At 39.2% G+C, this 20,716-nt stretch overlaps 1 protein-coding gene and 1 long non-coding RNA gene across 2 annotated transcripts in view; one reads left to right on the forward strand and one right to left on the reverse strand.

Moving 5' to 3' along the window:
- The window catches only part of LOC102014570 (chromosome unknown open reading frame, human C3orf70), a gene marked incomplete at its 5' end in the record, with an annotated part of 67,256 nt that continues 46,540 nt past the window's right edge, over window positions 1–20,716 (forward strand). The window contains 1 exon segment of the mRNA XM_005383303.2: window positions 1–238. Coding sequence (XP_005383360.1) covers window positions 43–238 — 196 coding nt within the window.
- Window positions 5,599–16,566, reverse strand: LOC102014364. Its single transcript, XR_260739.2, has 3 exons — window positions 16,412–16,566; window positions 6,837–6,915; window positions 5,599–6,248 (listed from the first exon to the last, which is right to left on the reverse strand). It is a non-coding gene; the product is annotated as an uncharacterized LOC102014364 (long non-coding RNA).

A 20,716-nucleotide genomic window follows, 5' to 3' on the forward strand; every position in this document is an offset into this window, starting at 1 on the left:
CGGCCCCGGCCCCGACCCCGGCCCCGCGCGCAGGGAGCGGACATGAGTGCGGCCGCGGCGCCGGTGCCCGAGCGGGGTTGGAAGAGCGAGAAAGTGGACGAGGCGCAGGCCCTAGCGCGGAGCTGCGCCGCCCGCAGACCCGACTTCCAGCCGTGCGACGGGCTGTCCATCTGTGCCACGCACAGCCACGGCAAGTGCTTCAAGCTGCACTGGTGCTGTCACCTGGGATGGTGTCACTGTAAGTGCGGCGGCGACTCCCGCCGTCCCGGGCTGCGGCGCCGAGGCTCGGGCCGCCAGGGCTGGAGGGCAGCCGTCCCGGGAAGCCCGCGTCTGCGCGGGGCGTGTGGCGAGGCGGCGGAGGCGGCCGCGCCGGGACCGCCGGCGCTTGGGGGCTCCTTTCAGTTTCAGGGCCGGGGGCCGGGAGCCTGTCTTTCCTCCTCACTTTCGTCTTCCTGACCGCTGTTGAAGAGAAACAGCCCTCGGAGGTCGAGTTGCGGTCCATTTATTGCATTAAAAACCAAGAAACAGCTGAAGAGTGTGTGTGTGTGAGTGTGTATGTGTGTGTGGGGGGGTTGTTCCACGAAGTTCAAAGGGACAGTTTTGGAGGGTAAACTCAAATACCCAGTTGCAGCCTTTATTTAGAGGCAGTGTAGGAGTCTATTTAAGAATTACAGAATAAGGCAGGGAAGGTAAACTTAAATGATTTTAATTTGGTATATAAAAGTCAGAACTAAATGGTCTGGAACCTTTCGGTCTAGCCTGCTTGTGATTTTTAAACAGATTAGATTTAAGTAGCCATTTAATCAGAATGCCACAATTTCATTAGTTCATGGTATCTGGTCCTCTGTAGCTGGTGAATCATTTCTTTTTAGAAATGTATTCTGAAGTCCGTTTACCTATAATGTTAGGATAGAAGGTTTTGGAATGCTTAATTAAGGACACAATTTTTCCAAGTGATCCTAAGTTAAAATTATTTTGTCTTTGTTAGGAGAAAATGGCTCACAACCAAAAATGCAGTGTATAAGAAATCCTTACCTGCATTAATTGAATGCTGTTGAATATTTTCAGTTGTGTTCGTGAATTAAAGGTTCCTTGCATTTTCTTTTCGAATTTGAGACACAGGGAACAGTACTCATGTTTTTGTGCAGCATCTACTGATGGGTTAGTTTTTTCCTGGGTCTCGTTTGTGCTGTCCTCTGACCTCTTCCCAGTTAGAAAGCGACCTTCGTTGGGGGCAGGTTGGAAATACCCAACTGCAGGAAGCGGGGGTTGCGGAAATATCCAAGTAAGAGGAGTCCGGTGAGAGTCCATTTCCTATGTGGAGTGTGAGGAGAGGTTAAATACGGTCCAGCTCAGGCCCTTCTTCCTACACCATTACTGACAGGAGCCTTGCAGCCTTTTCAGTGACAGCTTTTCCTTCATTAGCCTCAACTGTTAAAATGTTCTTCCTTATAAGGAGCTGAAATCGGTTACTTTCCAACTTCTTTCCACGGGTCCTGTTTGTACCTGATGAGATGCTATAAAACGATTTTTTGTTTTAATTTTTTTTTTCTGGTACCAGGAATCGAACTCACGACCTTGTGCTTGCCAGGCAGGCGCTGTGCCGCCGAGCTAAATCCCCAGCCCCTAAAACAATTTTTTTTTTTTTTTAGATCATGGCTACTTCAACTCTTCACATTTAAGTATTTGCATATACACAGAAATTTCTTGCAAATATCTTGTCCCTGTATTCCTGGCCATTCTCATAATTAAGTAGGCTTCCCTGAAATAGGCTTCAACTTCAGGTTCATTGAATGACTGAATGAAAGTAGCCATTATTTTCTTCTGAGCTATTGTTGTACAAATCTATTTATAAATCTCCACCCCCTTTGCCCTTCCTTCGTGTTAATAGTGTCTGGACTCCAAAGCATGCTGGTTGTTCTGTTCTCAACGTTTGCCAATGTGCTTATGACCTTGTGAAGCCCGTGACCCCTGGAAAGATCCGTGGTGTCCCAGTTGTGGTCTGATTTGTCTAGAGTGGAACATGATTCCCACCCCTTTCTTTGAGATATTGCCCTGCTTCTGCTAGGGTCACATTAGCTCTTCGGATTCTCACATCTCATCATACTAAATTCACTGCTGTCTCACTGACCTAAACTTCCTGTCAGCAAAAAGCCATTAAACTTGCTGTTTGAAAAACATCTAGCAATTAAACCACAGCACGCCCATCTTAAAGTTGTAGATACTTTTTTGGACACAGGTACCGATTCCTTAGTTATTTTTCTCTGTTACATTTTATTTTAGGAGAATTAGCCCACTTTTCTGACTTCTTGTGGTTTTAAAATCCTGGCTTTTTTACACTATATATTGGTTGTTCTTCCTAAATTCACGTCATGCGCAGATTGGATACCAGCAGTAGTTCAGTAGCCTTCCACATCTTTCAAGTTTTTTTTTTTTTTCTTTCAAGTTATTGATAAAATAGTTTAGCAGAAGGCCAGAGACTTACTGGTAGACCCGCCCTTCATGTTGATGACAATTCATTAATGGGTACTTGCTAGTTAAGGTTGTGTATACAGTAGTACCCTCTTAAGTGTACTCTCACCCATCTTATATTTCCATGTCCTCGATGGGTATAATAAGAACTTGGTCAAATACCTTTTTGAAATTCTACCAACACAGGATTTTTATTGTTTCTTTCTGACCTGTGCTCTCTGTATATACACACTTTATTTTGAAAAGATGTTAATTTGGTAAAACTCTGGTTGGACCCACAAATGTGTACCATTTTCTAAGTGGTTGGAAGCTTATTTTAAATGAATAATCTGAATTTAGAAAAGGATAGATGTCAAGTATACTGGACTGTTGTAGGCAATTCTTTCTGGTTTTTTAAAAAAATCACACCAGGGCCAGGGATATAGCTCAGTGAGTGGCACAGTGCTTGCCTGGCAAGCGCAAGGTCCTGAGTTCAGTTCCTGTTATCAAAAAAAAATCACACCCATATTCATTTGTTCTTTTTCTATGTTCAGCCAGGCTCCAGTTCTCCCTTCTTTCTGTGCTGGAGCAGGTCCATGATCCCATTCACCAGGAGCCAAGTCCTCTGCTATTCTTCTCATCTGATTGGGCACAATTCTTTGTATCATTTTTTTCTTTTTTGGCCCAAGTTTCTAGACAAGAAACAGAGTTGAAGTGTTTGAGAAGTTCTGTTTTCTCTTTTTTTGGCATTTGGGCAGCATGTCAGTCCTGAGCATATTTGTTTACTTCTGTTGCACTTGTCATGAGCAACTTCTTTTTATGAGACATTGTTATGGAAACAAGATAAAATGTGGATGCAGCTGTATTCTGCCTGTAAATAAAGTCTGAGTATGATCCAGGTTGTATTAATTTTTGTAATTCCTTTACAATCACAAGTGATATGTTTGTTCACTGAAGTTTTGAACATGCTTAAAATGAGAGAATTCCTTTCATACTCAAAAAGGGAGATGCATAACAAAGAGAGGAAGTTCAGCTGGATGTGGTGGCGCACGCCTGTAATCCCAGCACTCAGGAGGCTGAGGCAGGAGGATAGCAACAAGTTTGAGGCCAGCCTGAATTACATACGACCATGTATCCAAAACAAAACAAAGCAAAACAGAAAGGAAGTTCAGCATTGTATGGAAGATGTTAAAGTTGTGAAACTTATAAAATAGAAAAAAGTGAAAATCTGTACGTGTTAATAAAATACATGTAAAACATATTCATAGATGCAGTGCTTCATGCATTATTACATAATTAGTGTTTTGGGTATCTGTCAGTGATAGTTTATTGGGCTGAATGAACCATGGTAATCTATTAATCTTTTCCCAGTAAGCAGTGATACTGGGTTGAATTAATGAGTGAGGAGTGCAAGAGGAGTTTTTAAGGAAAAAGACATGGCTTGGCTAGAAAAGAGGGATGAGAAAGAATTAATCAAATGCAGATATTGTAAAGTAGATTTTTAAATATAGAGTAGACATTATTTGGAAGGAAGAAATGTAGAGATGGAGGTAAGTGGGTGGGTTTGAGAGATATTTGAGGTAAAATCTATAGGCTTGGTTAGACTTACACAGGGAGTTAGAGCAGGGTTAGTAAGGGTAACGTCTAAAAGTCTGCCTTTTGCATTCTTTAGGTGTGTGGAGAAAAAATAGGATTGGGAAGAAGGTTGCAATTCCATGCTTGGATTTTAACCGTCCTTGTCATATGGTGATGTCAGTAGGCAGTTAGAGTCTAGAACTCAGAGGAGAGGTCTGAACTAGAGATAACGTGGAAGTCATTTTCTTGTTTATGGGTTGCAGTTGTAGTCATGATGACATGTGAGATCACCAAAGGAGAGATGATAAAACATAAGAAGTGAAGTAAACTTTTAGGTTTCCTTTTTATAACAGCAGTGAGTCTGGATATAGGACGATAAGCTGCCACAGGACCCTAAGGAGAGATGGTAGAGAAGAAAAATGTGGAAGGTATAGTATTACAGAAGCCAAGGGAGAGGTCAAGTTCAGGCTCAGCCTGGGCAACTTAGTGACTTAGTGAGGTCCTATCCCAAAAGGAAGTTTTATTTTTCTTTTAAGGGCTAAGGATGTAATTCAGTGTGAAGGGCCTGAGTTCAGTCCCCAGTACTACCAGAGAGAAGTGTGGGGTGTAAATATAGAGTAGAGAAGCTAAGAAATAGGACACAGAGAAGAGTGTTAATGTTTATTCAGTGATTACTTGGTGCCACGGTAAGCTTATTATGCCAAGCACTTACTGGCCAGTTACGTTGTTATGTCTGTTTTAGAGTTGAGGGAAAAGTTCAGTAACTTTACCATGGGCACTTAGCTAGTAAGGAGTAGAGCCTGGGTTGGATCTAGGTGTGCCTGATTCTAGGAGGTGGATTGGGACCCACTCCTAGTACTAAAGAGCAATTTAAATCTAACCAGCAGAACCAACGCAGCTCAGTTCCATTAAAGGCAACGATGGGGAAAGTGCTTCAGAAGTGGACAGGTTGCACTAGTGAAATACAGAAGAAGGAAAAGTGTCAGTTGCACTAGTGAAATACAGACAAGGGAAAAGTGTAAAGAGGTCACTGGATGTGGTGGAGAATAGCATCCAAGTGGAGGGTTAAGAAAAAGAAGGTGATAATCCGGTGACAGGTGGGTTTGAGTGGGTGTATGTGGTACGATGTGGGTGCCACCAGCAGAACTCAGATATGGTTTAATAAAAATCACATAAAAGAGGAGCTCAACTTTCTGCAGAAGGCATCTTAAAAGATGCTGTTTCTTTCAGCTTTAAAGCAGGAAGAGTGGGACCTGAGTTGTCGAATAGGTGATATTAGCATATCTAAAGAAAGATTGTCACTGCGGAGGGTGATGGGCCCGGAGAAACGTGGGAAGATGAGAACTGGAGAGGAGGCATCTGCAGGTGTTCCGCAGGATTCTTCAGAGAAGGTGGTGTGCTGCCTAGAGGCTGAATGTCTGGCCCTTCTGCCTGGGCTGTTCCAGCAAGTGCTGGTTATAATTTGGTTCCTATTTATGGATTTTCTGTATGGAAAGAATGCTGGTTAGACAATTCAACTGTCAGGACCTTAGGACAAATATACTTCTTTCTATTAGTAAGTTAACATTGTTGTTTTCATGTTAATCTATTTATTGTGTTCCTGCCTCTGCGTAGCTCTAGGGAAATTCACATGATTAAGTTTTGACCTCCCCAGGGAAGTGCTAGCTGGTTTTCCTGAAGGACATCTCAGTCATTTCCATCACAGTAGCTACAGGACGTATTCAAGAAGGTTGACAGTGAAACCTAGCCAAAAAAAAGTGGGAGGTTGATTAGATGAATGAGTCAACTTATGCTTTTTTTCCTGAGAATGTTAAGGTTTTAACCGTATCTAAATTGAAGGAAGAGAATTCAGGTTTTCAGAGGCGAGATGTAGAATCAGGTTCCGAGTGAGTTTCTTCAGAGTAGGGAAAGCTGATAGGTGTCTGTCTTTCCATCCAGTTTGCGCTTCCTTTGTGGCTGCACCAACCTCAGCAGTACAGATAGCACCGCATACTTGCGTGCAGGAGGCTGTAGTCCTTTTGCATGTGTTAGTTCATTGAAACCTCACAGCAGCCTTGTGAGGTGGATCCGCATCTCCCTCATCAGGTACCTTGCCTAAGGGCGCGTGTAGTACTCAGGGCCGTTGCACATCACGAGGTTGCAGAACGACCAGCAAGCAGGGCCGTGCTCTCCTTGATCCCACTGAAGTTACTGTGAGGATGAGTTCAGCTGTTTTAAATTCACTTTGGGACAAGCAGAAGTACTAAATAAGAAAAATGGAAATGGCGTCTGATATTAAGAAAAGGGCAAGTATATGCAACATGAATGTTTTTGGAGCGGTTGTTAACGCTGTAAAACTGTGCTTTTAAAAACATTTGATAATATATTTGAATAATATAATTTTTTTTTAAAGTAGGCAAAAAATATGCTTATACAACATGAAGTTTTAGTCATGTCATATCCGCAAGTATATTCCTAACTTGTGCAAGCCTTCTTGAGGGGTTAGATTTGCGTACAACTCATACTGGCTTGCAAGTCTGTTGACTGAGATTTAAACCAGAAGGCTTTTAAGGACCTTTCTGTAGTAATTTCCAACATTACAAAACTTTAATTTCATCATTTCATCTGAATTTGTTCTCATGTTACATAGAATCCCATTGATTATAGGAAAAATATATCTAGAGAAATTAAGTGTTGACTCCAAACAATACGTTTGGCAACTAAAAGTTGTCTAATGAATTAACTTTCTTAGAAAATAAAGGAATGGTTTATACATAGGATGTGGAAGGTAGTTATCCTAGGAAAAGTGAGGGCTGTGGAGTCAGACACACCTGTGCTCCATTGTGGTTTTTCTACCTGTGGGCAGTGGGACTCTGGACAGGGGACTCAACCTCTCCCAGCTCCAGTGTTCTGGAAAATAAGAATAAAAATCCTACTTCAAAGAGTTCTTGTGAAACTTAACAAAGTATATGCACAGTACTTGGTGCAGGTATTCAGTAAAGTATGGCATTGGATTCTTCTCCAAAAACCCAGTGGAACTCCTATACTATATAATGTTGCTGCTGCTGACAGACTTTAGAGTCAAACTTTGTGTTGGAATCCTGGCTCTCCCCACTTTGTTGTTATGTGGTTTGGGGAACCTCTGTATCTTTCAGTTTCCCCATTTTTGGTATGGGGATAATACTGGTACCAGATTCAGTGTTATGATTTTCCTTGGAGTTGTATAGAAGCAAGAAACAAGACAAATAGAAAAACACAAAAGCACAAAAGTTTTCAGGACCATCATAAGAGAAGACACAATGTCAGGTGGCTCCACTATTTTGCTACTGTGAAGGTAATAACTGCTGGATCTCTCCATTGCAACCATATATTTCCCTTTTTTTCTTCCTAAAAGTAGTAGTGTTGGGGGCTGGGGATTTAGCTCAGCGGCACAGCACCTGCCTGGCAAGCGCAAGGTCATGAGTTCAATTCCTGGGGGCGGGGGCAAAAAAAAAAAGAAAAACACACACAAAAAAGTAGTAGTGTTGTTGTTGTTATTAGATGTTGCAGATCACACCAGGGCTTCCCATGTGCTCTACTCGTGAACTGCACCCCTAGCTCTTAAGTTACTTTTTTATAGCCTTTGCTTTCAATAAGTAACCTGTTAGATAATATGTACGTTTCCACTGAGTGAATATCCTATTCCCTAATAAACTTTAATGTGCCTTTAGTATTGGCAGAAGGTCTTTGTATTCATCACATGTTACAGTGGTGGTTGCAAAATAGTGATCTTCTAATTCTTTAATTCCTCTTAGTGTTTGATAGCACATTATAAAGAGGAATTTCTTTATCTTCTCTACCTGCATCCTTTTGTTTTTAATTGCTATTATAGGCAAATTGATGATTTTTATTCACTATGTTATTATCAAATATATTTCTTTTAGTGCTCTAATTGTCCTTTCAAGCTGGCCCTTGTGTCCTTTTACAAGTCATTTTGTTTTTAGAGAAATTCTCAGTTTTCTACAACAGTGATACGCCCCAAGCTTACCTGGTAATTTTTCTACCCAGATCAGAAATCAGCTCTTTTTCCATGAAGCCCAGGTTTTTCTGTTTATTTGTTTTTTTGGAATGGGATGAGAACCATTATCTGAGCTTTGGGTGTATAAGTTTCTACTGGATGCTGTTGCATTTATCTGCTTTCAATGGACAGATCTAGGAAATTTGTATGTATCTTTCATCTGTCCTCATTGCAAGATTGTATCTTCCTTTTCTGATAATAAACATTCTGGTTCCCTGTTGGAAACTATCATGATGCTTACACATTTCTTCGGTGCTCACCTGCACACTAGATAATTTAGACATTATTACATCTGTTCTACTACCAACAGCAAATGGGGGAGTAAAGGTCAAGATTCTCTGCATACTTTTGTCTGCAGATCTATTTATTTAATGTATGGTCAGCATCGTGCTCAACTATTTCTTGAATTATTGTAAGTTTTTTTATTATTATTTTATCACCTGTCTTCATTTATTTCTGATTCTGGTCAATGTTTGGACTTGATATTTCATCTTTTAATTAAATTTTTATTTTGAAGTAATTACAGGTTCACATATAATCATGAGGAGTAACACAGAGAGGTCCTATGGACTCTTTATCCAGTGACAGCCCCTTGTAGGGCTGTTGCACTCTGTCACAAGCAAGGTGAAGGACATTGTTGCAGTCAGAAAAAGAACACATCCATCAGCACAGGGATATCTGACATTGGCCTTTTACACCCACACACACTTTCCCTCTGGACTCCAGTCCACATTGATCTCTGGCAATCACTGAACTGTTCTTTATTTTTATGATTTCCCTTCCAGAATGTAAATAAATGAAATTATACCATATGTGACCTTTTGTGATTGGCTTTCTCCATTCATTCTCTCTAGTGGCCAGCCAGGTTTATGAGTGTCTTAATAATTTCTTTTTATTGGTGAATAGTATCCCAGATATACACATACCACCCACCCAATGAAGGGCATCTAAATTGTTTCCAGTTTTGCATTATTACAAATAAATCTGCCATAAATATTTGTGTACATTTTTCTGTATGAATGTATAATTTCTTCAGGGTAAATGTTCATGGGTACAGCTGCTGGGTTTTATGGTAGTTACATGTTTAATTTTTTAAAGAAACCCACCACTTTCAGAGGAACTATACACTTTACATCCTTAGCGGCAGTGTGAGTGACTCAGTTCTCTCACCACATCAGCATTTGGTGTTACCATGTGGGGGACTTGGCCGAGGAGCAAAGGGCTAAACAGTGGGGCAAAAGCACGCAGGCTGTGTGAGGAGTGAACGGTTAAACAACAAGAAGTTCAGATTAGTGGGGCATGTTGTATCTGGCCTCTGTCCTTGTCCTTTCCCCAAGAAAACTGCCTTGCCTTGAGAGAGGTTCTTTCCCAGACTGCTTTTCTTCTTCTATTTCTCTTACACTGATATTCTAAATAGAAGACAGCTCTTGGCTTCAGTGCTGTTCCTGGGAGTCTCCATAATGCCGGGTGCTCTTGGTGGAGGTAACCCCTCTGGGCCTCTTGGTGATTGAACTAAGTCTCATCTCCCAGTAATCTTTCCTTCCCTATGTTGCAGTGGTTGCATTGTGTGACGTTACCACTGTTTTTAGCCATTCTCGTAGTGTTCTTATAGCATTTGGGCTGCTATAACAAAGTACTGTGTTTTATGCTTGCTTATAAACACTGTAAGCTTCTTTCTTATGGTTATGAAGGCTGGTGGACCAAGATCAGGCCACTAGCATGGTTGGGTTCTGGTGAAGATTGTTTTCTGGGTTAGAAATTACTGACTTCTTGGTGTGTCTTCACTAGCGAAAGGGGAAAAGAAAAAGCTAGATCGCTCTCTGAGGTCTGTTTTATAAAGGTACTAATCCCAATCAGGAGGACTCCACCTTCTTCCAGAAGCCCCAGTTGATGATTAGCTGTTAACGTACGTGACTTTTTTGTACAGTGATAGAGAGGTGCATACATTCAGTCCACAACAGGTGTGTACTGATTATTCGTTTTGGTTTTAATTAGCATTTATCTAATAGCTACAGTTCATGTACCTACTTGCCATTTATATATCCTCTTGGGTGAAATATCTATTTATGTCTTTTGTTTTTTTTGGTCTTTTTGCGACAGGGTCTCGCTATACAGTTCAGGCTGGCCTTGAGCTCACTATGTAGCCCAGGATGATCTTGAACTCACAACGATCCTCCTGCCTCATCCTCCTGAGTGCTAGGATTACAGGCGTGCACCACCATGCCTGGCTTCTATTTATGTCTTTTATGCACTTCTACTTGGGTTTTCTTTAACTGCTAAGTTTGAGAATTCTTTGCATTTTCTAGGTAGGGTTCCAGTGTGTAGTGGTTTGCAAATAATTTTTTCACTGTATGTTTGACAAATATCTTCTCTATTTAGATTTTGTCTTTGCTTCTTTTTAACAGGGTCTTCTCTATCTTTACTGATATATTAAAAACTGTACACAATTAATATATATGATTTGAATTAACAGTGTCTTTTGAGATCAGATATTTTGAGTTTTTATCAAGGCCAGTTATCAATTTTTCCTGTGATGGATCATGCTTTTGGTACCTTTGAGAACTCTTGCCAAGCATGAGATCCCATAGATTTTCTCTTATTTTTTCCTAAAAGTTTTATTTTATATGTACCTGTGATCCATTTTGAGTTAATTTTTGTACAAAGTATGCAACATAGTTCAAATTCATTTTTTCGCCTATTGATGTCCAGATGCTTAACCCTGTGTGTTGAAAAGGCTGTCTTTCTTCCCTTGAATTGCTTTGACACTGGTATCAAAAATCATATCATGTAGATCTGTTTCTGGGCTTTGTATTCAGCCCTATTGATCTGTGTGTCTCTTCTGCTGCAGTGTCACACAGTCTCTATTACTAGTGCTACACAGGGAAAGAACCCTTTCAATTGGGTAGACTGGTTCTTTCCATTTTTCTTTTCAGAATTGTTTTAGCTATTTTAGTTCATTGCATTTCCATATGAATTGTAGAACAACCTCAAATTAAATCTACAAAAACTCTTGCTGGGGTTTTGATAGGAATTTTTGTACACCTATATAATAATTGTGGGAGGATTGAAATCTTTATTATATTGAATCTATTCCATGAATGTGACACTTCTCTATTTATATCTTTGATTTCTTTCATGCATAGTGTGTAGTTTTTAAGTACATGAGCCTGGTTTATGTTTTGTTAGAGTTCCATATAAGCATTTAAGTTTTTTTGAGTGATTGCAAGTGGTGGTGTGTTTTTAATTTTGGAGTCCTGGGTTTATTGCCAGTATTTAAAAATACGATTGATTTTTGCATGTGATCCTGTCCTGTGACTTTACTGAATCCTATTTGTTCTAGTTTTACTTGCTTATTTTAAAGGACTCTAGATCTCATTTTCTACCATGGACACTCTTTCATTTGCAAACCGGGATGGTTTTTTTTTTTTTCTGTTTGTTTTTTTTAAATTTCCGAATCTGTTTCCCTCCCCCATTTTCTTGGTTTACTGCATTGAGTAGCTGTTCAAGCATTATGTTGAGTAAGTGGTCAGAAAATGGGTTTGTGCCTTGTACCCCCCACTAGGAAGCACTCAGTTTTCCACTTTAAGTGTAATCGGGCAGTAGATTTTTAATAGAGGTTCTTTATCAAGTTTAGGAACTTGCCCTCTATTTCTATTTTCTGAAGTTTTTTTTTTCCTGTCATGGGAAGGTACTGTACTAAATTTTGTTGAATGTTTTTTCTGCATTAAGTGATGTCATTATGTAATTTTCCCTCACTGCCCTGTTAATTTGGCAGATTATATTGATGTATTTTCAAATATTGACACAGAATTAGTTGTACTTGTTCTGTGCAATAGGCCCTACTTAGTTATGGTGAATAATTATCTTTTATATATTGCCGAAATCTATTTGCTAATAGTTTAGAGTTTTATATCCTTACTTATGAGTGGGTTGGTGTATAGTTTTTAGTACTGTGTCTGTCTGGTTTTGTTATCAGGTAATGCTAGTGTCATGTAGTGAAGTGTAAACTTTTCCTTCCCTCTTATGTTTTCTGGATGAAAGTGTGTAGTGTTGATAGTAACTTCTCCTTAAATGTTTGGTTGAACTCTCCAGTGAAACCACATGGGCCTGGAGATTTCTTTCTTAGTGGAGTTTTAAAAATTCAATTCACCTAGTCTTTCAGGTTCCTACACTAAGGAGACAGTATGGTGTTTACCCATCTGGGTCTGATTTATTTCACTTATGAGTATGGTCTCTAGTTGCATCCATTTACCTACAAAAACCTCGAGATTATCTTTTTTAATAGCTGAGTAATACTTCATTGTATAAAAATACCACATCTTTTTTATCCATTCCTCAGTGGATGGGCATCTGGGTTGTTTCCAAGATTTAGCTACAACAAATTGTGCTGCTATAAACATGGGTGCACATATCTCGCTGTGGTATGATGTCTTTAATTCTTCTGGGAAAATACCCAGAAGAGGAATAGCTGAGTTAAGTGGGACTTCCAATCCTAGTTTTGTGAGGACAGTAGATGATAGGTTAGGGAAAGAAATTGCTCAAAGGAAGGAACCACTGGGATGAGGGAAAGAAGAAAAAAGAAAGAAGGAAGGCAAAATATAAATATATATATGAATAGCTGGGATAACTGTATTGCTGATATCTGATGGTGTATTGAAATGAACAGTGAATGATTACAATTTTTTATGTTCTGATCGATTGTGCGTGCTTGTGTCTGGTGATCTGAACAACTGATTTGAAGGTAACAATATGCGATGGAATTACAATGGTGAACTCCTACCATCTTGTCTAGTGAAACTCTGTATTATCTCTACTGTTTTATTGAAGAATTATTTTCTTATTCCCTATAATGGTTTGAGCAATCTTTCATTCTTACATCGGGTAATCTGAGCAATGTAGTTGAGGATAGCGATATGTAATGTAACAACCACTGTTGGTTGGTATTATTTTGTCTTGAGACTCTGTATCACTTTAAATGTTCTTGCTTTGGTTTGTTTATGTTTGTGATACTGGTATGCTGCTACTGTTCTATTTCTTTGTTTGTTTGTTTCTCATTTACTACTCCCTTTAAAATAAAAAAAGCCAAAAAATTTTCAATTCAATTTAAGCTAATTCCATTTCCTTAAGTTACAAGGCTATTGAAATTACTACTGCCAGTGGATGAATTGTGGTAGTTTCGCATATCTTTTTGAGGAGTTGGTTCATTTCTTTCTGAGTGGTCAAGTTCTGTGTGTGGAGTTCATAGCATATATTGCTTTATTATGCTCTTGATGGTTTTAGCATCTGTGAGGATATCCTGTGCTCCATTCCTGATGTTGATAATTTGTGTCTTTTTTCTTTAATCTTTGTCAGACTTGCTAGAAATTTTTCAGGTGTTTCAAAAACCTGCTAATAGCTTCCAGATAATCAGTTGTTTCGTTATTGTTTCTACTGAGCTTTTTTTTTTTTTTTTTAATCTGCTCCCTTTGATTTCTGCTTCATGTGGGTTTGTAATGTTTTTTCTAGCTAAGACCCTGAATGTGGAAGTTGAGATTACTGATTTGACACTTTTTTCTGGTTTTAATGCATGCATTTATTGATTTAAAAAACTCCTTTCAGCACTGCTTTAGCTGTGTACCAGAATTTTTATGTTTTGTTTTCATTTTAATTCAGGTCACTATCTTTTGATTTTCCATGAGACCTTTTCTGACCTATGGTTTATGTACAAGTATAGTTTAATTTCCACATGTTTGGATATATTCTTTTCATTGAAGGTTATGTGTCTCTTTCCTCTAGCTGCCTTCAAGGTAGTCTCTTTGTTTTTAGTGTTCTACATATCATTGTGTCTAGAGCTAGAAATCTTTTTATTGTCTTGTTTTGGGTTCATTTGGCCTTAGTTTCTGACCTGGTGTCTTTTATCAGTAGAAAATTCTGACTACTTAACTCTTCAAATGTTGTCTTTTCTCCAGTCTCACTTTTTCTGGAACTTCCATGAAGTGTATATTACCACACATCTCTTTAACCTATATTTGTGGTGAATTCTTTTCACTCCTTGCTGAGTTCTACATAGTTTCTCAGCTAGGCCTCTCAGTTTGCTGACTTTGTTCAGGTACATTGAATCTACCATTAAATTAATTTGTTGAGATTTTTAAAAAGCTTCCTTTTGTAGTTTTTGTTTATTTTTAATAGATGGGGTCTCATGCTGTGTTGCCTAGACTGATCTGGAAGTTTTCACCTTCTTGCCTCAGCCTCTTGAGTGCTAGGATGCACCCTAGCCCCAGCCCCTTTTGTAGTATTTTGCAGGGCTGCTATTCGACTTCTTTTCACATAGTCATTGTTTATATTTAGTGGCTACTTGTTTTCACTCACATTTTCAATTCTTTTTATTTCCTGAAATGTGGTGGACACGATTATTTTATACTCTGTTTCTGATAGTTACAAAGGTTGCAGGTTTGTGGATCCTGTTCTACTGGATTTTACTATGTGACTTGTTGATTTGCACATTTGGTGATTTTTAACAGTGAGCTTGTTTCTAGGGACCTTGTTCCTTGGGAATTCCTGCAACTAGGATTGACTTGTGCCTATGCTGGATGCCCGAGTAGGCTTTGAACTAAACAAATAACTTCACATATTGGGACTACTCAGGAAATGCGAGGTTTGGCTGAATCTTGTTGAAGGACATCTTTTCCTTATGAGTTACTGTTTTTCTTTCCGTGTGTGTCCTGAGTTCAAGATAATGTAAAACCTCTTTAGGAGTAGGTTTGTTTCTAGTGTATTCTTACACTGATACCAACTTTTTGGGGAGTTTCCGTTTGGATTTTCCTTGGTGAGCCTTAAGCTTTGATTTTTGTGTCCTGAGCTTCCAAACGACCACAGAAACCAAGGCTAAAGTTCAAGTCCACCAGATAGCCTCAGAATCATGTTCACTTTTCTCCTTGCCGTTCTAGCTTTTATTGGTTGTTTTTTAAATATTCCTTATATTTTATCAGTTCATTAACACTGTAGAGAGTATTAAATTTTTTACCAGAAGTTTTCAGTTCCTTTCAGCAGGAAGACATCAGTCAGGTTGCCTACTGTTTCACGTCAAAACGAGTTCATTTTAGAAATCTTACTGCATTGTTTGTCTTTTTAATAGTTGCTCAGAGCTTTATTTGGAACAACATGGAATATAGATATATAAGGGACTGGGGATTTAGCTCAGTGGCACAGCGCCTGCCTGGCAAGTGTGAGGTCGTGAGTTCGATTCCTGGTACCAGAAAAAAACCAAAAAAAAGCAAAAAAAAGGAATATAGATATATATATCATATGTGTTCAATCTAAGAAGCAGTAAGTATATTAATGATCTGTTGAACCAGGCATCAGCCCTCAGAAAAACTTTTATAACAAGATGTCACTTGTTATTTTTCTTGAGTGGCGTGCACTCCCAGTTAGAACACTGGAGAAATGACTACCTAATCAGACTTGTTAGGATTAACTCTCAGGTTAAGTTGTAACTTTTGTAAAAATTAGTTCGATTTGGATACGTTAGATAATCGTTTAATTATTTACAATTTTTAGATTTCAAACCATTCTAGGCTTATTTTTCAGAGTAGCAGTCTAGGATGGCAGTAACCAAAAAATAAAATAACAAGTGTTGGTGAGGATGTGGAAAATTGGGGTCTTCATGCATTTCTAATGTGAATGTACAGTGGAACAGATATTTGGAGACAGCCCTAGTAAAATATTTTAACAGGACTGTTTCATGATATAATTAATAACGCCTTCCTGGCTTGTAAAAAAAAAAAACCAGGAAGAATACAAGTTTATTTTTCAAAAAGTAATGCCAGTTTACTTCAAAGGATATTTCCTGAGGCACAGTACAGCACACAGGAGGCTGAAGCAGGAGGATTGCTGTGAGTTTGAGGCCACTCTGGGCTCCATAGTGAATTCAAGGCCAGCTTGAACTATATAGTGAGATCCTGTCTTAAAAAACAAACAGTAAAAAGAGGCACACTGCAGAGAGTCTGGCTGCTTACTCATTTTGAGGATATCGCTAAAGCCCAAATATCAATAGGGTTAAAGTTTTTTGTTGTATAATCATAGTGCAAATATTACTTACGCTTTAATCTGTTTCTTATAACATAAGCTTTACTTTTTGGATGTAATAGCACTTAGTGCTTTACAATCTGCTCTTCACTCAGAATGGTATGGACAAGCATGTTATAGTTTTGTTTTTAAGTATTTTGGTAATAGGACAAGTCTAAAATTAATTTCTTAATTAGACAGAAGGAGATCAAATCAAATAGGTTATTAATATTGTTAGCATATTTGTTTAAACAATTGCTGTTTATTGTATATAAACTTACCAATCTATATTTTCACTGTACTTACCCTGTACCTGTAGTGAGCCCTTCCCAGTCTCCTCATGGCCCAGGAGGTTTATATTTGTAATCCCAAAAGTTACTGGAATTGTAGCGCGTTAATTCCAATCTACCACTTCCAGTGCAGCCCATGGCGAGAATAAAGACCTTAAAGCAAATCTGTAGTTATGGGGAGCCAAGGGGTCCTAAGTCCAGCCATGATGATGGCCATACAGAACCAAGGCCAAACCCAGGTTTTATTCATTCATAAAGAAGGGAGTGGCTTGAGGGTGAGTGGCTGTGAGAGTGGCGGGAAATATGTGAGGGCCATGAGCTGGGCGAGGTAGGAGGCCTGAAATCACCCCTGCCATGCGCAGAGAGGAGGATATGCAGAAAAAGTAACCTGCATAATACAGTTGAGATAGTATCTAATGTTTTGGGGTTGGCACTTCAGCTCTGATGTGTCATCTTTCAAGCCCCAGGAAGTCAGCCTCTATTCCCAAACTCAATCCCAGCTGACAGCGTGGAGCATTGGCTCACACATCCCGCCTCATCCCCCGCTCACTGGAAGGAGCAGTGAGGGGTCGGGGAAACATGCCTGCCGTCTCCAAAGATGACCATCAGCACCTTGGCTAGACCGATATGCATTGCTTAAAGCCCATGGAAGGGATAAGGAAAAATCCCAGCCAGCTCTGCACATATCAGTACGTGGAAGTAGGGCCAGGCTCAGCCAGAATGGAGCGAATTGCCCTTCTTTCAAGGAGAGTTGCCTGGGTGATCCTCCACAGTACCCCTTGCCCTGATAAATTATTAATGAGTTTGCATGTCTCTTCCTAATTTTGTTAAAAGTCAGTGCTTATCTTGTTAGTTATGTTGCCCTACCTGTAGTTAATAGCAGCTACTTTTACAAAATCTTCATAGATTTGTAGTCATGATTCTGTTAATTCATTAAGAGTATCCTTAACTGCTTGTGAATAGTATTAACCAGAATATAAACTTAGAGAAACTTCAGAACCCCTGAGTCTAACCTATTATTTTGAATCTTTTCTTCAGCTTTTTTTCCAAAATCACTATGAGTCACTGCAGAGGCTCAGAAAGCTCATTACATCTCTGGACAGTGTAATTATAAGTTATTTGTTATATTCAGGAGTCTTCTTAGTCCGTCTCTAATGTCTGCCTGGCTGTCCTCGCTCCTTTTAGTAGAGCTGCAGTGAGGAGGGCTGCTCAGCCCATCTGTCCACCCATCCATCGCGTACCACATGGAGCTCTTCCTGTGTGCAAAGCCCTGAGCTCAGTGTTGGGAATCCAGCCTTAAGGAAGATGGCCATCATTTCTGCTCTCCTAGAACGAACTTACTTGTAGGTGAGACAGACATCAGGTGATTAATTGCAGTAAGTGTTTAATAACAGCCACCATTTCTGTTAAGAAGGACGGTACAGATGCTCAGGTGTGACGTTGGGGTGGCACAGGTGACAGTGGGGAAGGACTGCTTGAGGAAGTGATGCTGGAGTTGAGAGCTGAAGTGTGGGTGGGAACTGACTTTGTGAAGGACTCCGGGATGGAAAGGGAGGAGCAGTCTGTCCGCAGGGAGAGGGTGCACGACGCCATCCGGGCTTTCAAGGGAGAGAAAAGAGGCCGTGTTCGATTTTGTTGTTGTAACTGTTAGGCATTAGCTTATCCAACACAGGACTCCTGACGATGGTTTGCATTTTTTAAAATTTAACTTCTCATTTTGAGATATTTTCATACTTAGAAAAAGTTACAGAACAGTACAATTTCTTGTACACTCTTCACTGAGATTCCCTAAAAGTTAATATTGTAGCCCAATTATATGGTTATCAAAATCAGGCCTACAGCATCTTTGCTGTAAAGCCTGTGAGTTTTAAACAGATTTCACATTTTTAAAGTATTGTTAAAAACAAAGGGGAATGTGCTGCAGAGAATGTGTGTGCCCCACAGACCCTAAATGCCTACCGTTCGGCACTCACGGTATATTTGTTGATAAAATGTTTGTTGATACTGATCTAATCCTTAGACTTTACTGAAATTTCTGTTTGTCCCACTTATGTCCTCTTTCTGGTTCAGAATCAAATCCAGGATGGTCTGTTGCATTAGTTGTTATGTCTCTGTAATCTTTAACCCAGACAAAATCCTTAACTTTTTTTTTTTAATCTTTCATGACCCCAATCTGTTTAAAGCTCACTGGCTAGGTCTTTTGTAGGACTTCCTTCTGTTTGAGCTTGTCTCATGTTTCTTTGATGTTAAATTCAGAATATGTATATATAATTTGGTAAATTTACTTTTTAGGAAAATTATATAGAACATTATACAGATTGCTGTCAAATTATTGTAGACTTATAATTTTAGTTTTCATCTGAGAACAGTACAAATCATAGACAATTCCTCTAATATCCCAAATTTTAGGGTGAGGTTTATAAAGATTTCTGAATTGTGTTGATTTCTCTCTAATATTGCTTCTATTGGCTTTTTGCTGCAGGACCATTGAGTATGTAAGAACTGTTAATGGAAATGAAGTTTTGTTGTAGTCTTGCCGCTTGCCTTCAGAGAATATTATTTGTAATACTTTCAGTTAAGAAGCTATTTCCTTCATTATAAGTTTGCATAATTTTATATTCACTGACAATCTACCTGCAAAATGTGCTTATTATTTTATATAAAGTTTCATTTGAATAACAAATAATTATTAGCCATTTTAGCAGCTTGTAATGTTTTATTATTGATATTCACTTCACATTGAGCTTGTAAAATTGTAATTAAAGCTGATACTTTCATATTTTATTTAAAAGCTATAATCAGTATAATTAACACCTGTATTTAACTTTGGATTCACTTTGACAGAATCATGTACTCACATGTGAACCTCCATAAATTTCCACTTAATGTTCAATTATCATTTTGATAGCTGTTTGTCTTTAAAAAGGTTTAAAAGTAATATTTTGTTTACAAATCTCAATCAATCATTGCATCCCTCAGAATGTAACATTTTAAGGGTCAGGCTAGCCTAGTAGCACACACTTGTAATCCCAGCATTTACAAAGGCTGAGGCAGGAGGATTGCTGCAAGTTAGAGGCCAGTGGCTACGTAGTAAGGTCAAAGCCAACCTGAACCCTGTCTCAAAAACCATAAATAAATAAATAAATAGGTCAGGTTTATATATACAGTAGAAAGTTTCTATTAAAGAGAGGTAGATAGATAATTGAATTTTAAAAATTATTTTCAGACTGGCAGAGTCAATGAATACTAGTTAAATAATTAAATACAAACATTATCAACAGCGTTGTTTGGTTTTATAATGTAATTAAAATCATACTCCTGCCTTGTGTAAAACTATAAAAATGTATAATTATCATATTTGGGGAGCAATGCAGTGGTGATATATTTTTTAAAAGTCCATCCATTCAGATTGTGGTGGAAATTGCTACTAAATTCTTTAGAAATTAGAAAGAAGTTATAGTTATCCATTTAGAGCCATTGTTCTATAAGTGGGATTTGGTGGAAGTGTCCTAGAAATTCTTAGTGAGGGTGACCTGTTCTGGTCTCCCAGCCTGCTTCAACCAAGGATCTGTTTATCTGCTTTATACAAATGGAAAGGCTGAACAAATCATGAACATGATCATAAAACAAAGAACGTTATGTTTCCCTGGACACAGTGCTCTTCAAGATTAATCCAATACAAATCTGTTCATTTTTGGGAAAAGAGATGGAAACTCAAACCCATGATTATACTGTTGATAAACAGGCAGAAACCTCCATGGGCCTTTGTTTTATTAATTTCTTGCCCCCCCGCCCCCACATGCTGGGGATTGAACCCAGAGCCTCTCACACATTAGGGGAGCACTCTGCCACTAAGATACATTCTCAGCTCCCTCAGGTTACTAGTTTGTCAACTGGTGGTAGTGACCTGTAGAGCTGTTTTTGTTTGGTCTCGCTATATAGTTCAGGCTGGCCTTGAGCTGGCTATATAGCCTGGGCTAGCCTCACGCTCACAGCGATCCTCCTGTCTTAGCCTGGGGTTACAGTCTGTGTCATCATCCCCAGTCTGTAGGGTTATTGGTAGCCCTGGCAACTACTATGATCGTGATTATTATTATGGTATTGGTTATCCAGACCCTTAGCCAACAATGACAGTGATAATAAGGCAGGTCCTGGGGTCCATTGTCCCTTCCTTCCTCCCTTCCTTCCTTCCTCCCTTCCTTCCTTCCTTCCTTCCTTCCTTCCTTTCTCCCTTCCTTCCTTCCTTCCTTCGTTCCTCCCTCCCTTCCTTCCTTCGTTCCTCCCTCCCTTCCTCCCTTCCTTCCTTCCTCCCTTCCTCCCT

Source organism: Chinchilla lanigera, unplaced genomic scaffold, assembly GCF_000276665.1.
Source record: "Chinchilla lanigera isolate Chin_1 unplaced genomic scaffold, ChiLan1.0 scaffold00019, whole genome shotgun sequence".
In the NCBI taxonomy this organism is placed as follows: Eukaryota; Metazoa; Chordata; class Mammalia; order Rodentia; family Chinchillidae; genus Chinchilla; species Chinchilla lanigera.